At 35.0% G+C, this 21,239-nt stretch overlaps 1 protein-coding gene across 2 annotated transcripts in view; it reads right to left on the bottom strand.

The window, feature by feature from the left end:
• Nucleotides 1-21,239, bottom strand: part of TMEM135 (transmembrane protein 135) — a 386,383-nt gene that overhangs the window by 342,366 nt on the left and 22,778 nt on the right. For both annotated transcript variants that reach the window (XM_044668213.1, XM_044668214.1), the window contains exon 2: nt 2,446-2,573. In XM_044668213.1, the coding sequence (XP_044524148.1) occupies nt 2,446-2,573 (128 nt within the window). The remainder of the gene's footprint in view (nt 1-2,445; nt 2,574-21,239) is intronic.

The raw sequence follows: 21,239 nt of genomic DNA, 5'->3' as shown, positions 1-21,239 counted from the left end.
AGTCAAGACGATGATGATAGTAGATAACATTTAAATAGTCTTTAAGGTTTACAAAGCACTTTATATAAATTATCTTATTTGATTCTTACAACAACCCAGAGAAATAGATGCTATTATTACAGATAATAGATGCTATTTTACAGATAAGCAAACTAAGCAAAGAGAAACTTGTCCCAGGACTACATAGCTAATAAGTATTTGAGGAAAGATTTGAACCCAAGGCAACTATGCATGCAAAACTGATCAAATGTCAAATACAAAATGATCCTTGGCAGGAAAAATCAACACATTCACAGATATAAATCAAGAAGCTCAGATGAACTAATTCCCCCAACATAGAATTTCTAAACAAAAAGCATTAGAAATGCTTGTTGATGGCAAAATGTAATTTGAATCATGTTCTAATTTTAATAGTTTTCTCATTTAAAAAAATTTTTTTTGTGAAGATGAAAAATTCAAGCCAGGATTTCTCTTCTGTCATAAAAACCAATGGGGAATTAACAAATCACTGCAGATTAGTTGTATAAACTTTAAAAGAGAGCTGGAATCAGCTAAAGCAGGGGTCAGCAACCTTTTTGGCCATGAGAGCCATAAAAGCCACATTTTTAAAAATGTAATTTCGTGAGAGCCGTACAGTGCTCACAGTGCACGCTCCTGTAACAGTGCCTGAAAAAAAAAAATTGACTTTATGGCTCCTGCAGAAAGAGCCATACGTTGCCGATCCCTGAGCTAAAGGAACAACATGATATAGCATAATTGTAAGTATTCTGTGTTTTCACAACTTATCCAAAAAGTTTTGCATAATTCGAAATTGCAATTGCAAGTCATTATTAATATTTTTTAAAACCTATTTATTCTGACCTCAGACACTTCCTACCTATGTGACTCAGGGCAAGTCACTTCACCTCCATTGCCTAGCCCGGTGATGGCAAACCTTTGACACGTATGTTAGCGCTGACATGCGTAGCCATTTTTGATAACACGCAGCTGCATACAGAGAAGTATGGGGCCCCATGCCGAAGATAAAACATTTGCTGTAGTGTAGTGTAGACACTATGAGCACTATAGATGACAATTCTACCTATATTAATTTATTTATTTTGGTTTATTAAATATAGGTATATATTACAATTATACATTTTTGCTATTTAAACTATAAATATCATGAAATTATGGTTTTTTTTCTCGAAATGACACACCACTCGAGTTATGCTCGGTTTTTTGATGAATTTTGACATACCAAGCTCAAATGGTTGCACATCACTGGCTTAACCTTTACTGCTCTTCTGCCTTGAAACCAATACACAGTACTGATTGTAAGATGAAAGGTAAGGGTTTTTTAAAAAATAAAAATACCTATTCATTATTTAAGATCAAAGATTAAATTTAAAGTTTCAACAAATATTAACAAGTATCCATAAAATATGGCTTTTGGGTAGCAGTAACAATACATCCTTATACAATTTCTAGTTAATACGAAGTTGTGATTTTGGTAATTAAATTAAAAATGAGAATAACATCAATTATACTTTCATTAATCTCAAAGCCCATAGAGTTCAATTATATTAGCCAGCAAATTACAAAAGGCTTTTTGGGAACTAAAATTTCAATTATAATTAGAATGTAAATGAAAAAATAATAATAAAAGTACTAACATAGACATGAAACAAAGGTTAAAAGTTCATTTAAAATATTTGTTATCGCTTTACTTTGGAGTGCATGTCACATGACCAGTGCCTCATATTCAACATGTATAAATAAAGGAACAGAATTACAGTGTTAACCCATAAGGAAATTTCTATAATTTGCAACAAATATTTTAAGACTACTAGAGTTGGGAGGATGGGAACTTTACCTTTTTGTCATTTAAAAGAAAATGATTCTTGAGTAAATGGCTTTGACTGTCAAAGGTGGTATGTAACAGGGTTCACAGATGGATAATGATTACATTTCTCCTCCTATGTCAAACATTCCAAACAGTAATATCTACCTAACCTTTAGCTAACTGAATCAAAACCAAAATCTGCAATATTGGATTATGTCAAAATTTTAAACTCAGTTTGGTAGCTTCACTGCAAATAGTCTCAGTCTGTATCACAGATAAATGTTTTAATTTTCTCTTCTGTGAAAAAGGTTAAAAATGCTCGATCAAGTTCTTGGCAAATATATATATACATGAATGATGCATTAGAGCATGTTATTAGTACTGGAAAGTGATTCTTGTTGGCAGTTATCTAATTTCATAATTATAATCTAAATTCACATTGTACCTTCATTTGAAGTACCTAGCACTTGGCATAAGATTTCTTTAAGATAGGTAAATAGCATTTAACTGATAAAATCTGGTTTTAAAATTACTTACCCAATATTACATGAACATTTATGCTTCATTCCAGTTTTAATACAATCATATGCATAAATTTTATAGTGATTCCAAGTACCAACCTTAAAATGCAAAAGAAAGCCATATATAAGGCTCCATTAGCAGTCAGAAATGAAGCGGATTGTATGATCTCAGGTAGTAGTTTGTGTAAATAATACTCTAGTTTTCGTTTCCGGAGAATCGCAGCAATCTGAAGAGAAAAAGATGATTTTAATACAATAAAGATTTTCCCCATCTTAATTAGCTTATGTGGAAATTAAATCATGTCAAAAAAAAAGGAATACATGCAAATTTTATGGAGGACTTCAAAACAGTATTCTTTCACCTTAAAAGTAAAAATAATTTAAGATATTTTAACTTGAAATGTTTATTAAGTAATATAAAGAATTCCTCCTAAAGGCTGAAATAAAACATCTTTACTTTACTAAAGCTTGGCCCAAATAGTAAAACATTTTAAAATGAAGAATCCAAAATAAAAATATCCAAAAATCTATAAATCCAGAAGCTAAACTTCAAAGTAAAACTAGATACTTTGTAATCTTGATAGCATTTACCAAAAAAAAAAATTTCCCTTGGACTAGATACTATGGGGAAAAGATATATTTAAGGGGACAGGAGAGATAAGGAAAACAAATGAAAAGGAGAATCTAATTTATGAATAGTAGTTAATGAGAGAAATGTATTAAGAAGAATAACAATATATAAATATCCCTAATATATTATTTGGAAATATGGCAGCTAGGTAATACGGTAGATGGAGTGCTAAGCCTGGAGTCAGGAAGACCAAAGTTCAAATCTGACCTCATACTAGTTGTGTGACCCTGGGCAAGTCACTTAGCCCTGTTTGTCTCAGTTTCAAAATCTACAAAATAAACTGGAGAACAGCAGATCACTCCAGTATCTTTACCAAGAAAACCTCGATAGGAGTCATAAAGAGTTGGACACAACTAAAAGAAAGGAACAACAAAAATTATTCAAAATAAATTTGAATTCAAGAAAACCTCGATAAGAGTCATAAAGAGTTGGACACAACTGAAAAAAAGGAACAACAAAAATTATTCAAAATAAATTTGAATTCAAGTGCTCGGTTTTTGTGCTCTTTAAAATTAGAAGAATTTTGTTTAATTTTGTTTTGTTTTTGGTGAGTGGATTATAACAATAAAAGAAAAAGCCTTATTTAAAAGATATCCCTCATAAAAGAGAAGCAACATTCTATGTTGAGACAATACATATTTTTATACTATTACTACTATTCCCATTACAACCTCAACCAGCCCAAGGTTATCAAATAAAACAGAATTTTTAATACCAAGGAAGAAAGATATAGTGGTAATATTGGACCTTCAGCAATCTGGACATATTGTCTGATTCTGATAAAAAGGCCAGTTTGATGAAATTCAGCCAAAGCTGAATAGAAAATTTGACCCTCAAATACAAGACTCAAGAGAATAATAAAAAGGTAAACAGGAAAGAGAAACCAAAAGAAACCAAATTCAATAAGGTTAAACTTATGTATATCCCTACATGGGAAGAGGATTCTTGTAACTCCTAAGAACTTATGAGGTCATTATGAGGGCAGTTAGAAGGAGTATGCACATAGACAGAGGGTGAGGGTATGAGTTGAATATGATGAAATGATATAAAATAATAAATTAAGGTATGAGAAAAGAGAATGCATTAGGAGGAGGGAAAAGAGAAAAACGGAACGGGGTAAATTATCATACATAAAAGAATCGTGAAAAAGCATTTATGGGAAGATGGGGAAAGAAGCATGTAAACTTTACTCTCATCAGAATTAACTCAATGAGAGAAGAACAAACACAATCAATTGGGTACAGAAAGCTATCTTATCCTAGCCAAGTAGGAGGAGAAGAGAAAAAGAGAATAGGGAGGTGGGATTGATAGAAAAAAGCAAATTGGGGGAAGTGGTGGTCAGAAACTAAACAGGTGTAAATAGGATGGAGAGTAATACCCAGTAATTATAATGATGCAAAATTTTTTTTACAAGTTTCTCTAGTAAAGGCATCATTTCTCAAATGATGAGAAATGAGAAATGAGCTGAATATGTAAGAATACAAGTCATTCTCAAATTGACAAATGGTCAAAGGATATAGAACAGGCAGTTCTCAGACAAAGTAATTAAAGCTCTCTAGTCATGCCAAAAAATGCTCTAAATCACTATTAACTAGAGAAATGTAAATTAAAACAACTCTGAGATATCAACCCATGTAGAGAGCCAAATGGAGAAATAGGGTCAGGATAGGGCCTGTTATCTGGATTCCCTACGTGACCAATACAGGCTGAGGCAGTCTTTGTGTTTGGTCCTGGTCACCTGAGCCCTGAAAAGCTCTGGTACCAGCAGGTTGGTTAATCCAAAAACAACTTGACCCCTCCAAGAGGCTATTGGGAGTCATTTAGAGAAATAGAGTCTGTAATAGATATTTTTATCTGGATCCCATTACAAAATCATCAGCAAGTAAAATTGTGTGTATGATTTTTTCTGCACTGCATGTCAGGTAGCGGACAGAATGGGCCATCTAGGGTAAAAATCTGAGACTCCCCTTTTGACTCATTTTTAGATCCCCACCTTTTCTCAATATTCTTTTTGGAAAGCTTTGAGTCCTTAGCAGACCAACAGTTACTGAGTTAATAATTTCTCTCCTTGATAATTAAGAAACCCGAACTCTAAAAAATATATTACTTAGATAAGACCTAGACAGAAAAAGCTAGACTAGACTTTATCTGACCAGGTCCAATCCTGTAAATCAGGAAGACAGGCCTCAATTAGTAAAAATCTCCATGAAATATATTTCTGCTCCAAGAATTAACCCCCTACTAATTGGTGGTTGGAATTTGGCCCTTGCCCCTGTACCTATCCCTCTACTTTTTAGACTTTAATGGGTTTTGTATGATTTGTAACCCCTTCACAGCTGTGATTCTTTCTCTGTGTTCTTTGTTTGAAACCAGTATATAAATAAACTCTAAACTCCATAGCAGTTGGAGCAGCTATGAGCTAACCACTAGTCTGGCTGTTCTCATTTTCTGTTTCCTGTCTTTTCAATCTGACACCATTAAATGCCACTCAGGACCCCTACCATATAGAGCTGGCTCTCTATAAACCCACTCCTATCAGATTGGCTATTATGATAGAAAAGGAAAATGACAAAGCTTGGAGGAGATATGGAAAAGTTGAAACACGAATGCATGGTTAGGGAAGTTGAAAAGTGACAATCATTCAGTTGAAACACGAATGCATGGTTGGGGAAGTTGTAAAGTGACAATCATTCTGGAGAACAATTTAGACCTATACCCAAAGGACTATAAAACAGTACATACCTTTTGACCCAACAATCCTATTACTAAGTTTGTATCCCACAATAGATAAAAAAAAAAAAGAAAGGAGAAGGGACTATATGTATAAAAATATTTAAAGTCACTCTTTTGGGGGAGGGGTAGTTGGAAAGTGATAGAGGACCCATCAATTGGGGAATGGCTGAGAAAATTATAGTATATGATTATAATGGAATACTATTGTGCTATAAGAAATGACAAGTAGGAGGAGCTCAGAAAAACCTGGAAAGACATACATTAACTAAAGCAGAATGAAATAAACAAAACCAGAAGAACATTGTTCATGGTGACAGGAATACTGTACAATGAATAACTATAAACATAACAACTATACTATGAATATGATTCAAAACTATCCCAAAAAGTCTTGTGATAAGAAATGTCAACTGCTTCAGAAAAAAAGAAATTTAGGGGCAGCTGGGTAGCTCAGTGGAGTGAGAGTCAGGCCTAGAGACAGGAGGTCCTAGGTTCAAACCCGGCCTCAGCCACTTCCCAGCTGTGTGACCCTGGGCAAGTCACTTGACCCCCATTGCCCACCCTTACCACTCTTCCACCTATGAGACAATACACCAAAGTACAAGGGTTAAAAAAAAAAAAAAAAAAAAAAAGAAATTTAGAGCAATATTGGCAAATCTATGGCACACATGCCAGAGCCTGTGAGAGGAGGCTGCTCCCTTTCTCCTCTCCATGTGCCTGATGACATTCCTCACTTCTGCTATCCCTCTGCCTAGCAGCCTAAAAGCACTTCCTCCCTCCTCTGTTTGGAGTAAGGTGGGGGATAAGGAGAAAGGAGTAGTTTACATGTAGCATAAGGGTTGTAGTTTGAGCATTTGATCTCTAAGGTATCTAAAAGGTTTGCTGTTAAGAGTCTGAATCCAGCTCAAAGCAAACTTTTTTTCACTTTCTTTCTTAACTTTTTTTCCTATTTGAGTTCCCTTCCACGGAAAGATTAAAATGGAAAAATGTTCTGCATGATTACACATAGGATTGCTTGCCATCTAAATAGGAGTAGAGGGAAGGGAGGGAAAGAATTCAAAACTCAATATTCTTTGAAAAATGTTGGAAACTATTTTTACATGTAATTGATGGAAAAAATTAAATAAATTTTAATTTAACTTTTAAGTAAATATATCAATAATTTAAATGACCACTTTGTAATACATTTTTGATTTGTCTTATTGATTACTTTGGGCGAGTCACCCACCTTCTCTGGGCTTCAATTTTTCATTTGTAAAATAGTGGCTAGATCTTCAAATTCCCTTTCAACTCTAATATTATGATCCTGTAACTACATAAAACAGAAGGTAACAAGGCAATCTGCTACTTATTTCTAATCTGTGATGAACTGCTTATTACAAAAATAAACCTTAAATGAACATTAAAATGAAAATGACATCATCATCATAGAGTGAAAGAAAGGAATGTTGGGATATGTAACAAAATCTGTGATTTCATTGCTATAATTCAGCATCTCTCAGTAACCTATACAGTCTTCAAGCACTGCTTGCCCATGAGTTATAAAGGCAATATATGTCAAAGAGAGATGAGACTTGCACTCAGGTTTTCCTGGATCAAAAGTTGCCATACTATCTACTATTTAATAATGCTTCTCACTGTTAGAAATGTACCTTAACTAGAAAACTAGAGAACAACTAGGTAATATAAAAGATAAAGCAAAGAATTGGTGGGGTTGGGAAGATCTGAGTTCAAATCCTGCCTGACATTTATTAACTATGTGACTATGGACAAGTGATTAACCATTCTCAGTCTCGGTTTCCTCATAAATGAGACGATTGGCTTCTTAGATCCCTTTCAGCTCTAAGTATGATGCTATGGTCCCATAAGAAATGAGATTTCCAAAAACTCAAATCAAAGATAAGTATAAGAATACCCAAGAACAGAAACCCTACAAGAAAATAAAAGTCAAGGAGCCTTTAAAAAGTTAAATAATTATTATATTTATGTGTGTGTGTATATACATATAATATAAAACACACACACACACACACACACACATATATATATATGTATATATATATATATATAACTGTGAATAATAATCCTAATCAGGAAGAAAAAAAAGGAAATAGGAGAAAAAGCCAGTGACTATACAAGGAGTTATCTCAATATCTTAGATTTGAAAAGAATATATAAAAATCATGAAAAGACTGACATATAGCCAAGGGTATAGGAAACAGTGGCACATATTCCCAAGAGCAGTATCAGAAAAACTAACATTCATAATGGGCTGAGACTTGTGAAAAGTGGTAAAGACAATTAAAAAAAAGTAGTTTTTGTAATGAACATCTCCAGAAAACAAAAAATAGAACAAGAAGGCACAAGTTACAGAGGACATACAGCAGGGTATTCATTCATTATAAGAACTTTCAAGAATTGTCCAATTAATAAAAACATACTATCTTTCAAAGTAATAAATTTTATATCTCTGATGGATGGATGCTAGATTAATTTTTTGCTGGCATTCTTAAATTTTTACATTTTCTACAATGTAACTCCAAGTATGTGAATTTGAATAAGTCATTTAACCCCCACTGTCTACCCCCTCACCACTCTTCTACCTTGGAACCAATACACAGTACTGATTCTAAGATAGAAGGTATGGATTAAAAAAAAAGTAGTAGCCAAAGAAGCCAAATAAGAACAGTACTGCTGAAATTATAAAGAAAACTGGGGATTTCCCCTTTTCATTAGTATCCTCAATATTCCATTCTTTATAGCAGTGTTTCTCCCAACTAATGTGGCCATAAAGAAGCTCTGGCCTTGAAACTTATTTCTATAGAATCCATAAATGTGGATCAAACTGCTACAATTTTGGGAGACAAGTGTTAAAGTATTCATGACTATATTCCATGAACAGGCTGTACAGATTTAGAAAACAGCTGACAAAGATTTCTTTCTGGGAAGGAAGGAGCAATTAAGCTACTAATGAAACTTGAATTTTAAAACTATACAACATTCTAGAGAAGAATAAAAGTGAAAATATCAAATAACCCACAGCACTTATACTTAAGTTACAGCAATGGCCAACACATACATATGTAAAAAACATAAAAACTTAAAAACTTACTTAAAAACTCTATAAAATATGCCAACAAAGTTGGAGCATCTCAAACTTTTGGAAAATCACATAAAGATGCCTTATAATGGCAGAAAGGTGATGCTAGGTTTCTGTTGAGTATCCTAGTAGAGTGGAAACTCTAGGACAGTTTCCACCTAACAGATCTTACCCTTCCTTAATAAAACAAATTTTAAGCTCATATCCCCAATATATGTATATTTACTTATTTGCTAATAAGCATGTAGTACTATATTAATAATATATGTAACAACACCAAAAAATAGAAATTTTTAAAAGATGAGCTGAAAATGGAATATTATTTAATCCTAGAGTCAGAGAAGCCAGTGAAGTTTAGTGAACTAGAAGGTTAGCAGGTAGCATGGTCAGATCTATATTTTAGGAAAATCACTTTGGAAGCAGAATGGAGGATGGATTGGCATGGGGGAGGACTTTAGACCATTTAAGAAGCTATTATAATAATCCTGGAAAGAGGTCATGAGCAACTCAACTGAAATATTCATTCAATGAGAACGAAAAAGGGGATGGATACAAGAGATAGTGTGATGGTAGAAACACATGATTTGGCAACTACTTTGGATATGTGAGGTATGGTGAGAACTTAGGGGTCAAGGACAGCAGGAGGTTCAGAACTTGGGAGACTAGAAGAATGGTGATATCCTCACTGGAAAGTTGCAACAGGGAGGGGGAAGAGATAAAGCAATTACATCACATCCATATGGGTTCATCTTCTTATACTTATTCTTTTCCACTAAGGAAAAAAAAAAGGGAAAGATGTGAGGTGGTTTACTCCTGATCATTACCTCAAGAATCTACCATTGTGGGTATGAAGATAAGAAGGGAAGGTGAGGGAAGAAGGAAAGTCCCGAGAACTTTACCAGCATAGTAGCTGCCCATAACTGAGTTGAGTTAGGCTATAATCTTTCTAAGGATCCCAGACAAGCCAGTGGGTGGGAGAGGCAAGAGAAAGGTGGCTGTGATAGACACAAAAGGCTTTGGATAGAGAACAGGGAGATGCAAAATCTTCTACCTTCTGACTGGCTACTGGCACATCCCTTGTGGTCAATTCCATGGAGGCTTCAAGTATACCTACTCTCACTCTCCTCCCCCATAATAAAATGAATCTGCTTTCCAACATCCAATGTAACTAAAAACTAAAATGCTCATCACAAATAGTCTGGTCACATATTGATAAATTACCTGTCCGTATCAACCCATAAAACAAAGAAAAATTAAAAATGGCCATTAGTGCTGTTAGCCCAACGGGCAGAATACTAAGCATCACAGACCATGTACAAATTTTAACTTAAGTTACTATTAATCTAAATATGAGATCCTTATCCAGAAGTGGACATGAAGAGAATCATATCAATTGTGACATTCTCAATAGAAATGACACCTGAAAAAGGAAATGTTACAACTGAATGGAAGGATGGCTCAAAGGTTATCCCTGGAGAGGCAAATAAAGGAATTAAAAGACTTGGATTTAGCATATTCCTGAAGACAAAAATATAATGCAATAATTGATCTTTTTTTTTCTTTTTAGTGTGAGAGGAGGACTGCATTTCCCTTTTTCATTCAAGCTGGAAGTAGAATGACCCTTCATGGCATAGACCCCATTGCTGATTGGCATGAAAGTCATTTCCAATTTGGGAAGATTCATCCCTCATTAGGTAGGTTGTTACCTCCACCTATTCCCAAGTGGTCATCACATTGATGCCAGACTTAGTGTGGCTATATGCCCATCTTTAGCACTACTGCAGCTCAAAACTCTCAAACATAAGCAATTTAACAGCCTATTATTTCCCAGCAGTATGGAAGATAAGTGTACACTATAATACCTAGCTGATCATCTTCTATTGACACAGTGTTCATGATTATTTACAAAAAAGCTCACTATGAATATTAATACAGCTTATGGACCAAGCCCTGTGCAGAAGATGAACAGGTAAATTCTATGAAGAACTTGATAAGAGCTCAAAACTAAATCATGACACATTGTTAATGCTTTATGGCTCCAATGCAATGGTAAGTACAGATAAGGCTGGCGAAAATATATTGAAAAATATGGGACAGCTATAAGGATTAAGAGAGATAATGCAGACTACAAAAAAACTTCACACTTTATTGTCATGCATTTATCTCTGAGAATAGGATCAGAAGCTACTAGAAAAACTGTCTTTTCCGTCTTTTAAAACTTTATTTTTGTTGAGTGATATGTACATTTTGCAGTTAAGAACAATTGTAAACTAAATATCTGGTCAGTCTATCAGAAGAGAATGTGCATAAGATGCATACAAAGGATTAGCAATACACTATCACACAATAACATTTCAAACTGCTACATATTTTAAGATACAAAGTTACATGTTAGTGATATGAAATGCATTACCTAATTAAGCTATCTCTGCTTAGCTCACCAATTTCAGATGGCAAAGATCAAAATTAGGACAGAAAAAAAAGAATAAAAATGAGAAAAACACAAGCAGTTAAAATAATTTCCATATTTACCTAATTAAACAACTTATAATGATGAAAAATGGGAAACAAGCAGAAGTCAGCCCATAGACAAACTACAATAATTTTATAGGGAACTTTAACTGACATAAATTAATCACCACAAGAAGAAAACCAAAAGTCTTTAAAAAGTATTAGCAAACATGTGATTTATTTTACTGACAGTCAAAGGCCACACCAGTTTAGAATATAAACTTGCTTATAAAAACTTATATAGAAGGACTATGGAAGATTATAAGAAATATCATTTCATAAAAAAGAAAGAAGCAATAAAGGGGAAAAGTTAAAGAAAGCTTGTGAGAGATTCAACTAAAATAAATAAATTCAACCAAGGGAGGACAAAATAAGAAAAAATTGCCAAAGATTTTAAATAACATTTTTCACTGAAGAAAGTAGAGTCACAGTACTTATATCTATCATCACTGTTACAGATATACTAGTAGATGAAGCAGAAAGGAACAAAACAAACAAAAATGGGAAGATAATTAAACCAAGCATACAAAAAGGAAATCTGTGCTGGAAATAACACAATCACAAGGGCTTTATGAGAGGGATTCTAAGACAAATGAAAGGGAAAATGCCAAAGGCATTGAGTGGGAGGGTGGGGGTGGAGCAAAGGACCTTATTGATACTGCAAAGACAATGGGAAAAAAATCAATAACTACCAACTTAAATGTTTACTTTTCTATATATTTAAAATGTTTATGAGAATAACCAACATATTCTTCAAGGTGTGATATTGGAAACTTGGGGGTCCTTGAACGGATCTTGAGGTCTCTGGTCTAAACTTCCTGTGGACATTTAGGATTCTTTCAAAACTACATTTCCCATGATCCCTCTTGGGTAATGAGGTGGACAGGAAGTGTGATTACGAAGACAGAGGTATAAAGATTCAGGACTTGATTGGTACTTACTCTTTCCTGCTGAAGGAGCCAGATGAGGAGAGATAATGGCACAGCAATTTGAATGAGCTCTTATCAGGCACGTGGCTATAATTACCAATATGGATTACAATAAAACCCTAATATCTTTAAATATATTCTTCTATTTTAATTTTGTTACAAAGGTCATCCTCTATGAGGATAATGAGGAACAGGGAAGATTCCATAAACAATGTTCCAAAGTGAAATACATGTTTACCATTACAAAATTAACTGAGATATGACTCTTGTTTAGATAATGAATGCAACATCTCACTAAGCTTACTTCTGTTATGCTTTTTTAAAATATTTTATTTGGAAGGGTTAAACCTTATCTTAAAGGCACTTTTCCAAGATGGTGTCTCCCATCCATACTTATATCAAAATTATTCAGTATTTCTTTTAAGATACAGAGATAACCATGTGCAAAAAAAAAATCAGCTGAAGTATAAAAAATGTTCAACACTTGTCTCGGAGGAGACTGCAGTGCATAATCTAAACTGAAGAGAGAGTACTCCAAAGGCAACTGTTTACAGATGACATTACGATGATTGCATCAAACCCTAGAACACTGTAAGGCTTCCTAGAAAAGATGTGAAACCACTCAAAAGAATATGACTTTATTAACAAATGGAAAAAAGTAAATTAAAAAATATTTATTGGGCAGATATGCAGCAAGATGGACAATTACAGAGCTTGTTCATCAAAATTCAAATAGATCACACAAGACTGCTTTAGAAAGACATAGATACAGTGAGACAAAAATGATATTGCTAAAGATCTCCATTAGACAATAAAGATGAACAATTAATTGTACCCAAATTTAACAGAGAAAGCAGATAGACTGCTTGAGAAATTGTGAAGTTCCTTTAAGAACTCCAAACTTCTACCTAAAGCAAAGGCATGGCCATCTTCCTAATATTAATATTCTACTGATGTTATGAAATGGTAGTTCATCAGATAACACTATAATCTCTGACAAATTAAATATAAGTAACATTCTCAGGGCAATGAAGAGGCACATAATGAAAGTGAGCATGCTATGGCACAACCAATAAGGAACTATAAGAAAAACTGAAGTAAAAGATGTCATCAAAGAAATACATGGCATAAAAAGAAGATGGACTGGAGACATGTCCAAATCAAGGGATTAATGGCAAGACTGTGGTTGCAGGTATATCTAAAATATTAGAAAAAAGCAAGACAGGCCTATTTTAGCACACTGAGTGAAACCTCATCTTGATCTCGCACAAAGATATGGACAGGGGTCCTTTAAGCATATGTAATATATCCAAAATGTAAAGAAAATGCTAGGCACACAACATGTTTCTTCAAAGATTCTCATGAAAGTACTATCAAAACAAAGCAATGTTAATTATCTACTATGAAACCAACTAAAATGAAACTGATTATACTACTGATGTTCAATTTTCTTAAGTGTTAAGCTACAGAAATTCCAAGTAAGACAGCTGGCTGGCTGCCTGCCTGCCTGAACAGAAGGCAGACTGCCCAGCTTCCATATACTACCTACCCCAGCAAAAACTGGAAATTCCCATCAGAAAAAAAATGATTAAAAAAAATCAAATGAGAAATTACAGTAAGTTACTTTTTCCACCTCAGAAATGCATAAAACACCAGTCAAATGACTACAGGCAATATAAAAGGGGGCCAGAGCAAACAAATAAGCCAGCAGCCTCTCACCATGATCAAAGATACATGTAACCAAACAAGTCTCTATACAAGGATACTTCCCTATATAGGAAAGAGTGGAAGCATCCCCCAAGAAAGCCGAAGTGTTGTTAGAAAGCCATAACAGGTCCTTGGAAGCCTTAAGCAAAAGAAATAACCACTGCAGCAGTACAGCTAAGACCAGGACTGCCTAGGGAACCAAAGGCTCCAAAGATTACCATTTTGTCCTGACCTACAGAGATCTGAAGATGTAGCAATCTAACCTCATGGATGGAGGAAGACTCAGAAATAAAAGTGACACTGGGGAAAAAAACAGGATAGACCACTACAACCAAAAGCACAGACACAGAAAGAGACTCGTCCGGGCACCAAACCTCAATTCAGGGACTAAAGTTGGAGAAATGAGTAAGCTAAAGAAGACAATCATTATTAAAAACTTACTGTAAAGGGGGCATCTGGATAACTCAGGGTATTAAGAGCCAGACCTAGAGATAGGAGGTCCTGGATTCAAATCTGGATTCAGACACTTCCTTGCTGTGTGATCCTGTGCGACTTAACCCCCCATTGCCTAGCCCTTACCACTCTTCTACTTTGGAACCAATATCTAGTATTGATTCTAAGGTGAAAAGTAAGAGTTTTTTAAATAATTAATTAATTAGTTAGGAAAAAATTGTTGCAGATCTCTTAGTCCCCAAAATGAAGAGAGTAACTATATTACAACTGGGAGCAGAGAGACTCAAACAATAAAACTTAATTATTCCCAAATATATGAATACTTAAAAGAAAGAACAAACAAATGAAATTAAAACTATGGGGAAAAATTATAACAAGACTAGCTTGTTAGAGGAAAGTGATAATTCTTACCCAAGCAATGGATTCTCTGAAAACTAGAACAGATCTAACATAAATCAATGACCCCATAAAACAATAAGAAATATTAGATCAAAAAATAAGAAAACTGAAGAAATAGCAGAAAATAAAAGATATCTAATTTCAAAAACAATGACAGGTCAGGGAACAATAATTTAAGAACAGCTAGATTCCTCAAAAAACATGATTTTTCAAAAAGCCTGGATATTATGTGCATTCATATATCTTTTTTCTTAATCATAAATGAAAACTGCCCAACTACTAGAACCAGAAGATAAAGAGAGAAAGAATATACTGATCACCTCTCTTGAATGGAACTCCAAAAGAAAAAGTACCAGTTATGTGAGAACAAATATCCAGAGCTCTCATATAAAAGAAAAAATATTATAAGCAACTAGAAAAAAGTAGTACAAGTACCAAATGTAAAAATTCCCTAGACATTCCTCAAATTCAGACTTTCCTGCCCTTCTATGATACCAAGAACAAGTATGTCTGAAAGACCACTTTCTCCCTCCCAGACAGTTTTGCCTTTTAACTCCAGCCCAAATTCTTTGTAGCTATAACCCTGGAACTCACCTAAAATAGCAATCAGAACTAACCAGTTAGAATGTGGTTGAGGCCTGGTTGGGGCCTGCTCCAAGAATCAGCATTCTCCCTTTTGTGTATTTACCTTTAGCATTTCCTGAGCCTGCTCTATATTTACTATTAGCATTCCCCATTTTGTGTACTTACAATAAACGTTCCTCATTCTGTGCATTTACTACTAGCATTCCTCATCCTGTGTATTTACCTTCAGCATTCCACAATTCTGTGTATTTACCATTAGCATTCCCCACTTCTGGAAGATCAAGTCCCCTAAAAAACCTCTTTATCCATCTCTGCTATAAAACAATCTCACCATCTTTTAAAAAAAAATGGGGAGGGGAGGAGAAAGAAGGACACAGAAACATAACTAAGCTATGCCATTAAATTGTCTCAGCACATCAAAAGTACCTAAAAAAGATGCCTGCTTTACTTCTAAATTCTGGTCTCCCTCAGTTTACACAAGAAACCCCAGTCAGCTCACACAAGACCTGGAAGGCCTAGAAGCTTCTACAAAAAAGGGAAAGGATAGAGGCTAACAATCAAAAATAACTTATCATGAAAAGTTGAGGATAATCCTACAAGGGTAAAAATTGGTCTTTAATGAAATACAGGACTTTTTGAGAATTTCTGATGAAAAGACCAAATATGAGTAGGAACTTTGAAATATAACCATAAGAATTCAGAGAAAACACTGGAAGGCAAATGAATTTGAGTGGAAGGAATAATCATGATACCAAAAAAAAAAAGGAATGAAAGAAAATGAGTGCCATTGATTTTTTTTAATGCATGAGAAAAAAAGAGAATAAAGTTTAGAAAAAAGCACAATGCCACAAGACTTGAAGCAATTAATAAGTAGAAATTATTTTATGGCTTTAAAAAAAAGCAAAACAACATGAAATTGATTGAATTTCACATATCTTTCTTTGTGTTCTGTTAGGTATATTAAAATGTTCCTTTTACTGTATTTAAGTTCAGAATTTTAAAAACATTATCAAAGAAAATAATTTCTCTTCTAGATACAATACTTCTAAAAAGAGGCAAATCTAAAAAGAGACAGCAAAACTTTTTCTTCTAACAAGTTCATCTGACCAAATTATTGCCATTACCACCAATACCAAATTTCAAGAAAAGGTTAAAGGCAAAGTATATTTAGAAATACTGACAACCAAGCAAATACTTCAGTATTTTAACTTCCTAAATTACATAACTAACACTTTCATACAGATCTTCACCTAGTTACTATTGCAATTGTTCTCTCAATTGGCCTCAAAGCATCAAAATTTTCCCCATTCCAATTCATCCTCCATGAAGATAGCAAAGAGACTTTCTAAAGAGCATGTTTAGTCAGTCAGTTTCCTCCTTAACAAAACTAGTCGCTTCCTAGTGTTTCTAGGATAAAATAAACTGCAACTAACTCTAACTCTTTTAGCACCACTTCCTCCCATCTAGCTAATTCTTGAACCTTTAATCTCTTTCACCATCTGATAGTTCTACTCTTACCCCTTAGGTTAGAAGGGCTGCTGGAAATAAAGCGAAAAAACTGAAGTAACTGGATTCATTGCATGCTCCCCATTTTGATGAAAACTTTTTATTTGTTTTGATTTCCTATCATTTCTCACAGCAGACATTCCAAACATTATTCTCTCTCAAAATTTAAGGCCATCTACCCTCTACTCCTCAAAGTCTTTGCAGCCAGTCATCTTTCCCTCTTTTTCTTCCATTATCAGAAAAATCTCTTCTTGCCAAGACTAACCCTGCTTCCATTGGTACTCCTGTTTCCATACCACTATCCCCTTCAAGAGCTCACTCCATTGACCATTCTGACATATTATTCAGCTTTAATCACTTTTCTCTGCTGGCTCTTCCTAACGCCTATAAACACCTACAAACAGGAAAGGAAAGTGTTTCCTACTTAAAAAAAAAAAATTCCTTTGACTATCATCTTCTCAAAGCAATTTTCCTAAATGTGTTCTTCCTTTAACTGTTAAACTACTTAAAAATAGTCTACATTGTTGCTCTACTTCTCGAAACCCATCTCACTCCCTAATCCCTTGCAATTTGACTTCTAAACACACCAGACTAATGAAACCTATCTTGCCTAATCAAGCAATCAATTGTCCTGTAACTGGTCTCATAACATGGTTCCTTCCTGTGTTTCGAATCTTCTTATACTTTAGTCCCTTCCACATCCTCTACCACCCAGTCCCACTGCCTTCTAATAGTTAGTTGCTGAAACATAACACTCTACAGTCTGTCCCTCTACTTCATACTGACTGTCCCCATGCCTAAAATGGTTTCCCCTCTTCATTTTTGCCTCTTGACTTCCCTGTTCCCTTCAAGACAGTTCAAATCCCACCTTCTATATAGAAGGCTTTCCAAATGGATCCTGATGATTAGTGCATTGCCCTCTAATAATAACTTCGACATACTCTATATATTATCTTGTATGTACCCAGTGATTTATAGGTTGTCTCCTCTATTACAACATGAACTCAAAGAGGGCTAGAGCTGTTTTATTCTTTCTTTGTTTTTTTGGAGCTTAGCACAATGGCTGCCACAACTGTAGTTATATGCTTACTGGCCAAAACCTAAAAGCCAAAGAAGTTTACATTTTATCCTAGAAACAAGAAAGTGTTACTAGAGTTTGTAAAGGAAGAAACTGACATGGACTGAACATGCTCTTTGGCATCTTCACGAAGGATGAATTAGAAAGTGAAAATTTTGAAACCAGGATACCAATTAGGAAGTCAATTAGAACAACTGCAACAGAAACTCTGTCTACAGACTTCCGGGTTAAAATGGCAGCAGAGTAGAAGCAGCTGCTTAACCTCTCCTAACCCACATATATAGGATTCCTCAAAAGGACATAAAAACAAAGCCACACAAATGAAGGAACCCCACAACAGGGCACAGCGTTGAAGGTACATGGGATTGGGGCATTTCCATGATATAAGGGCATTCATTAAGTTCTTTGCAGCTACCTGGGATCACCAGGGCCTGCTCCTGAGAGCAGCAAGACTTAAGACACTAAGAGGCTAAAGAACTCGTGGACTTTTAACACAGACCTTCAGCCCAGGTGCGGACACTGAGCACACTCCCAGGTGTGGACATGGACCTTGAGCACACAGACACAGACCTTGGGTGGGAATTCTGTGCAGAAGGGTGCATGACTGTAGAAGCAGCACCATGAAACTGTAGAAGGAACTTCGGACAGAGGAGTAAGCAAGGGAACCACCAGGAGGCTAAACCCTGAGAACAACTAGACTTGAGACCTGAGGAGCCTAAAGTGCACAGACAGACCCAGGGTGTGAGGATAAAGCTAAGAGGGCGCACAGTGCTGTGATTCAGACCAAAACTGCTCCACAGCTCAATAGGATAAGCAAAAAACCTGTCTGCCACACATAGTCTTCTAATTGAGAAAGAAATAATAATGGCAAGCCAGGCACAAGAACCTCAAGAGAAAGATCAAGAAGAAATCTTTAACACTTGACAACTTCTACACAGAAAAAATCCAGACAACAGAGCAAACAGCAGAGGTAAACAAACAAGTAATCACATCCAAACCTTCCCCAAAAAATGAAAATTGGTCACAAGCTCTTCAAGAGTTCAAATCTGAGATCATGAGAAAAATGGAAGAGATTTAATGAGAGAAGTGGGAATCTGGGAAGAAAATAACAGTTTAAAAGGCAGAATTTCACTATTGGAAAGTGAGGCAAGTAAATTGAAGACCAGAAATGACCAGATTGAAAAGGAAAACCAAAAGATTATAGCGGAAAACCAGTCCCTAAAGGCTAGCAATTAGAAGCTAATGATCTCTCAAGACGGCAAGAACAAATAAAGCAAAGACAAAAGACTGATAAAATAGAAGGAAACATGAAATATCTCAATGAGAAAGTGACAGATCAAGGAAACAGGTCTAGAAGAGACAATCTGAGAATCATTGGTCTTCCTGAAAAAGCAGAAATTAATAGAAATTTGGACTCCATACGAAAAGAAATTATTCAGCAAAATTGCCCTGAAGTTCTACAACAAGAGGGCAATATAATCATTGAAAGGATCCATAAATCACCCTCTACATTAGACCCTGAAAAGACAACCCCCAGGAATATAATAGCCAAATGTAAGAGCTTCCAAGTAAAAGAAAAAATTTTACAAGAAGCCAGAAAGAGATAATTCAGATATCAAGGAGCAACAATCAGAATCACACAGGATCTGGCAGCCTCCAAACTAAAAGACCATAAGGCTGGGAATATGATATTCAGAAAGGCAAGAGAAATGGATCTACAACCAAGGATCACATACCCATCAAAACTAACCATATACTTCCAGGGGAAAGTTTGGGCATTCAACAAGACAGAAGATTTCCAAGTATTTGCACAGAAAAGACCAGGATTAAATGGAAAGTTCGATATCCAACCACAAAAATCAAGAGAAACATGAAAAGGTAAATAAGAAAGAGGGGAAAGTACGAAAACTCATATTTTTAAAATTTTGCCTCTTTAAGGGCTTCAATAAGATCTAATTATTTGTATTCATATGTGGAGAAATGCTATATATAATTCTCTGTAGTGAACGCTGTTCACCATTATAGTATTCACTATTATAGTAATTAGAAGAATTATTCATAGGGAAAGGTTGGAATACTAAATGGTCTAAGATGATATGGGAGGGTGGGAAAAAGGGGGGGGGGTGAATAAGAGAGGACACCAAGAGAATCTTGAAGGAATAAGAAAAATAGGATATTCGATTACACACAAAGAGGGCATGGGAGGGGAGGGGATGAATACTATTATAAGAAGGAGACGAAGAGAGCATTAAAAGGTAATATTTAAACCTTACTCTCAGTGTAATTAAGCCTGAAAGGGAAGAGTAGCTATATCCATTGGGATATAAAACTCTTCTCCAATCCTACTGAGAAAGTCAAAAGGGATAAACCAAGCGGAATAGGGGAGTGTGGAGGTCAAAAAAAGTGAGGGAAGAGGAAGAGGGAGGGAATTCATTAGGCCTTAAAAATAAAAAGAGGGGAATAAGAAGCAAGAGGGTAGAAAGGGAAGTAAATCAATAGAGTGGACAAGGGTTAAGGCATAAAGCAAACCACTGGTTTAAAAGAAAATAGTGTATACTATAAAGCAGCAGTCATCACAACAATATGGTCCTGGCTAAGAGACAGAGAGGAGGATCAGTGGAATAGACTTGGGGTAAATGACATCAGCAAGACAGTGTATGATAAACCCAAAGAGCCCAACATTTGGGACATGAATCCACTATTTGACAAAAACTTCTGGGAAATTTGGAAAGCAATATGGGAGAGATTAGGTTTAGATCAACATCTCACACCCTGTACACCAAGATAAATTCAGAATGGGTGAATGACTTGAATATAAAGAGGGAAACTATAAATAAGTTAAGTGAACACAGAATAGTATACTTGTCAGATCTCTGGGAAAGGAAAGATTTTAAAACCAAGCAAGAGTTAGAGAAAATTACAAAATGTAAATTAAATGGGTTTGATTATATTAAACTAAAAAGCTTTTGTACAAACAAAAACAATGTAGTCAAAATCAGAAGGGAAACAACAAATTGGGAAAAAATCTTTATAACGAAAAACTCTGACAGGGGTCTAATTCAAATATACAAGGAGTTAAATCAATCGTATAAAAAAATCAAGCCATTCCCCAATTGATAAATGGGCAAGAGACATGAATAGGCAATTCTCAGGTAAAGAAATCAAAAGTATCAATAAGCACATGAGAAAGTGTTCTAAATCTCTAATAATTAGAGAAATGCAAATCAAAACAACTCTGAGGTATCACCTCATACCTAGCAG

This window comes from Gracilinanus agilis, chromosome 3, assembly GCF_016433145.1.
Source record: "Gracilinanus agilis isolate LMUSP501 chromosome 3, AgileGrace, whole genome shotgun sequence".
In the NCBI taxonomy this organism is placed as follows: Eukaryota; Metazoa; Chordata; class Mammalia; order Didelphimorphia; family Didelphidae; genus Gracilinanus; species Gracilinanus agilis.
This window is presented reverse-complemented; position numbering and strand designations above follow the sequence as displayed.